At 49.4% G+C, this 5,000-nt stretch overlaps 1 protein-coding gene across 1 annotated transcript in view; it reads left to right on the top strand.

Annotated features, from left to right (window-relative positions):
- Nucleotides 1-5,000, top strand: part of LOC130386879 (myosin-7B-like) — a 27,313-nt gene that overhangs the window by 2,488 nt on the left and 19,825 nt on the right. The window contains exons 4-13 of the mRNA XM_056595751.1: nucleotides 8-151; nucleotides 598-754; nucleotides 1,165-1,192; nucleotides 1,484-1,577; nucleotides 2,246-2,338; nucleotides 2,425-2,488; nucleotides 3,148-3,246; nucleotides 3,564-3,667; nucleotides 3,840-3,978; nucleotides 4,702-4,820. Of these exons, the coding sequence (XP_056451726.1) occupies nucleotides 8-151; nucleotides 598-754; nucleotides 1,165-1,192; nucleotides 1,484-1,577; nucleotides 2,246-2,338; nucleotides 2,425-2,488; nucleotides 3,148-3,246; nucleotides 3,564-3,667; nucleotides 3,840-3,978; nucleotides 4,702-4,820 (1,041 nt within the window). The remainder of the gene's footprint in view (nucleotides 1-7; nucleotides 152-597; nucleotides 755-1,164; nucleotides 1,193-1,483; nucleotides 1,578-2,245; nucleotides 2,339-2,424; nucleotides 2,489-3,147; nucleotides 3,247-3,563; nucleotides 3,668-3,839; nucleotides 3,979-4,701; nucleotides 4,821-5,000) is intronic.

Genomic DNA, 5,000 nt, shown 5'->3' with positions numbered 1-5,000 from the left:
TGGTTAGTTTTTGCCGGCCAGGGAGGAGGAGCTGCAGCCCATGAACCCGGTCCGCTTCGACCTGATGGAGGACATGGCCATGCTCACCCACCTCAACGAGGCCGCCGTGCTCTTCAACCTGCGCCGCCGCTACAGCATGTGGATGATCTACGTGAGGAACCAGTGGATTAGAACCAGTAGATCACACTACGAACAAGTAGATCCGAAACCAGTGGATTAGAAACAAGTAGATCACAGTACAAACCAGTAGATCAGAAACCAGTCGATTCAAACCAGCAGTAGATTCAAACCAGTAGATCACAATACAAACCAGTAGATTCAAATCAGTAGATCACAGTACAAACCAATAGATTATAACCAGTCGATCCCAGTACAAACCAGTACATTAGAAACCACCAGTAGATCATAGTAGATACCAGTTGTTTAGAAACCAGTCAATTAGAAATTAGAATATTACTAGTTTAGTTTAATAGATGCAAGTACTAGATAAAGCTAATAATTACTGTATTCTCCTTCCTACTGGACTTTGTTCTGGTTATATATTACTAGGTTAGTTAGTAGAAGACTCGATCTAACCAATGACGTTCTCCTCCTCAGACCTACTCGGGTTTGTTTTGCGTCACGGTCAACCCCTACAAGTGGCTTCCTGTGTACTCTGCTGAGGTGGTCGCCGCCTACAAGGGCCGTCGCCGGGCAGAGGCCCCGCCCCACATCTACTCCATCGCCGACAACGCTTACAGCGACATGCTGAAGAGTGAGTGACCCTCGATCTTCTGGGAGGGGCAGAGGCGGAGCCTGTTGGCAGTAGGACTAAAAAACTGGTCTAAAACAAACTAAAGTGGAATCTATAGTCAGCCCCTTCAAACCAGACAGGGTAAAATACGCAATCTTCTGATGAACTAGCCACTTAGACCTGACGACAATTAAATCTCGTCTACGCTGAACCCCCTTGCCTAGAGGCTGTAAGAGGAACTACATGTTAGTCTCTAGTGAACCCCCTAGAGGCCGTTGGAGGTACTACTTGCTAGTCTCTAGTGGACCCCCTAGAGGCCGTAAGAGGAACTACAGCCTAGTCTCTTCCACTAAGCCCCCAAACACACAGTATATCGGGTATTTAGGGTGCAGCGATGTGCTAAGGCTCACCGTTTGGTTCTGTACTTTCAGACCGAGAAAACCAATCCATGCTCATCACGTAAGTCAGCATGCTGGAGGAGAGAGGAGCTCATTACTCCCCCAAACCCCTCATTACTCCCCCAAGCCCCTTATTACTCCCCCAAGCCCCTCATCACTCCCCCAAACCTCCCCATACTCCCCAAGCCCCTCATCACTCCCCTAAACCTCCCAATACTCCCCAAGCCCCTTATTACTCCTCCTCCCACCTCGTTACTCCTCCTCCCACCTCGTTACTCCTCCTCCCACCTCGTTACTCCCCCTCCCACCTCGTTACTCCTCAGCTGCTATCAGTCGTTGTCTTTCTCCTCAGAGGGGAGTCAGGAGCAGGGAAGACGGTCAACACAAAGAGAGTCATCCAGTACTTTGCCATCGTCGCTGCCATGGGAGACACCGTGAAAAAAGGAGTACGTATTTCGCTCCTCCTCTAACTCCTCCTCCATCTCCTTGACCTCCTCCTATGACGCCTCCGACTCCTCCTCCATCTGCTCTTAACCTTCTCTATCTCCTTTATCCTCCTCCTACTCCTCTTTATACGCTACCTCCTCCAGCTCCTCCTCTAGCTCCTCTTATTCCACCTCTATATTCTCCTCAACTCCTAACTCTTCCTCCTCTTCTATGCCTGCTCCTCCACTAACTCCCTCTCCTGCTCCTCCTCCTGCTCCTCCTGCTCCTTCTCCTCTTCCTCCTCTACATCCTCCTGCTCCTCCTCCTCTAATGCTGCTCCTCCTCTAACTCCTCCTCCTCCTCCTGCTCCTCCTCTAACTCCTCCTCCTGCTCCTCCTCCTCTAATGCTGCTCCTCCTCTAACTCCTCCTCCTGCTCCTCCTCCTCTAATGCTGCTCCTCCTCCTCTAATGCTGCTACTCCTCTAACTCCTCCTCTAACTCCTCCTCCTGCTCCTCCTGCTCCTCCTCCTCTTCCTCCTCCTGCTCTAATGCTGCTCCTCCTCTAACTCCTCCTCCTGCTCCTCCTCCTCCTCCTCCTCCTCCTCCCCCTCCTGCTCCTCCTCCTCTTCCTCCGCCACGTCCTCCTCCTCCTCCTCTAATGCTGCTCCTCCTCCCCTCCTCCCTCCAGGGCTCCCTGGAGGACCAGATCATCGAGGCCAACCCGGCCATGGAGGCGTTTGGAAACGCCAAGACCATCCGCAACGACAACTCGTCTCGCTTCGTAAGTGGCCGTCCGTCGCCATTGTTACCATCTGCCATCGAATAATAACAAGAGCTGTACGATAAGCCTGTCTCTCTTTGGTCCAGGGGAAATTCATCAGGATCCACTTTGGACCCACTGGGAAACTGGCCTCTGCTGACATCGACATCTGTATGTTGGACCCCCCCAACGCACCCATAGATCCCCAACCCTGGTCCTGGTACACCCTAGACCCCAGGACTAACCCTAACCCTGTTCCTAGAACAACGCTAACCCTGGTCCAAATATAACCCTCGACCAGGTCTCAATATAACCCTAGACCTGGCCTCAATATAACCCTCGACCAGGTCTCAATATAACCCTAGACCAGGCCTCAATAGAACCCTAGACCAGGTCTCAATATAACCCTAGACCAGGTCTCAATATAACCCTAGACCAGGTCTCAATATAACCCTAGACCAGGTCTCAATATAACCCTAGACCAGGTCTCAATATAACCCTAGACCAGGTCTCAATATAACCCTAGACCAGTTCTCAATATAACCCTAGACTAGGTCTCAATATAACCCTAGACCAGGTCTCAATATAACCCTAGACCAGGTCTCAATACAACCCTCGACCAGGTCACAATATAACCCTTGACCAGGTCTCAATATAACCCTAGACCAGGTCTCAATACAACCCTCCACCAGGTCTCAATATAACCCTAGACCAGGACTCAAAATAACCCTAGTCCCAGCCTTAATCCAGTCCCACCAAACCCTATTCCCATCATACATATCATATAGTATGACACAACCTTCTGTTATAATCTGCTCTATATGGTTCAGATCTCCTGGAGAAGTCCAGGGTGGTGTTCCAGCAGCCCGAGGAGAGGGGATACCACATCTTCTACCAGATCCTATCCAATCAGAAGCCAGAACTACAAGGTGGGCCCGCCTGGAGTTGAACCTGAGCTACTAGCGTTAGCTAAGCCTAACCCTAATGTTAACATTGAAATAATGTATATATTAATATGGGATGTTATGTGTGATGTGTGATGTCATGGTTGATGTTTGATGTTATGTGTGATGTGTGATGTCATGTGTGATGTCATGTGTGATGTCATGTTTGATGTGTGATGTCATGTTGGATGTGTGATGTCATGTTGGATGTGTGATGTCATGTTTGATGTCATGTGTGATGTGTGATGTCATGTGTGATGTGTGATGTCATGTGTGATGTCCTGTGTGATGTCATGTTACAGACATGCTGCTGGTGACCACCAATCCCTATGACTACCACTTCTGCTCCCAGGGTGAGACCAAGGTAACAGGGATCAACGATGGGGAGGAGCTTAACCTCACTGATGTAAGTACTACGCCCAATATAAATTAAAACACGAACACACACACACACACACTCACTCACTCACTCACTTTCTCCTATCTGTGTGTTTGTGTGTGCGCGTGCGTGTTCTTATGCGTGTGTGTGCGTGTGCGCGTGTGTGCGTTTGTGTGTGTATGTGTGCGTATGTGTGTAGCATGCGATGGACACTCTGGGCTTCCCCCTGGAGGAGAAGTATGGCTGCTATAAGATCGTCGGAGCCATCATGCACTTTGGAAACATGAAGTTCAAGAAGAAGCAGAGAGAGGAGCAGGCAGACACAGACGGCACAGAGAGTAAGACCTCCTACCTGCTGTGTGTGAAAGGAACCTACCGGTGTGTGTGTGTGGGAGAAGAACCTACTTGTGTGTGTGTGTGTGTGTGTGTGTGTGTGTGTGTGTGTGTGTGTGTGTGTGTGTGTGTGTGTGTGTGTGTGTGTGTGTGTGTGTGTGTAATAAGGTGTCCTACCTGTGTGTGTTTGTGTGTGTGTGTGTGTGTGTTTGTGTGGGTGTAATAAGGTGTCCTACCTGTGTGTGAGTGTGTGTCTATGTGATCTGTGTGTGTGTGTGTGTGTGTGTGTGTGTGTGTGTGTGTGTGTGTGTGTGTGTGTGTGTGTGTGTGTGTGTGTGTGTGTGTGAGTGTGTGTGTGTGTGTGTGTGTGTGTGTGTGTGTGTGTGTGTGTGTGTGTGTGTGTGTGTGTGTGTGTGTGTGTGTGTGTGTGTGTGTGAGTGTAATAAGGTGTCCTACTTGTGTGTATGTGTGTGTGTGTGTGTGTGTGTGTGTGTGTGTGTTTGTGTGTGTGTGTGTGCGTGTGTGTGCGTGTGTGGGTGTGTGTGTGTGTGTGTAATATGGTGTCCTACCTGTCTGTGTGTGTGTGTGTAATAAGGTGTCCTCCCTGTGTGTGTGTGTGTGTGTGTGTGTGTGTGTGTGTGTGTGTGTGTGTGTGTGTGTGTGTGTGTGTGTGTGTGTGTGTGTGTGTGTGTGTGTGTGTGTGTGTGTGTGTGTGTGTGTGTGTCTAGGTGCTGATAAGGCCTCCTACCTGATGGGGATCAGCTGCTCTGAGCTCCTCAAGACTCTTCTTCATCCTCGGGTCAAAGTGGGAAATGAGTACATCGTTAAAGAACAGACCGTAGAGCAGGTACCTGTCCTACTGTCTGGCTGTCTGTCTGAATGGCTGTCTGCCCGTCGGTCTGTCCAGATTTCAGTTGTATTTAAAGGCCTAACAGGTTAACTATCATACATGTATTAACTAACAGGTGAACTACGATAGATAGTTTAACTGACAGGTGAACTGTGACACATGTATTAACTAATAGGT

The sequence above is a fragment of the Gadus chalcogrammus genome, chromosome 1 (assembly GCF_026213295.1).
Source record: "Gadus chalcogrammus isolate NIFS_2021 chromosome 1, NIFS_Gcha_1.0, whole genome shotgun sequence".
NCBI lineage: Eukaryota > Metazoa > Chordata > Actinopteri > Gadiformes > Gadidae > Gadus > Gadus chalcogrammus.
The sequence above is the reverse complement of the archived record's forward strand: the minus strand, read 5'-3'. Positions and strand labels throughout refer to the sequence as shown.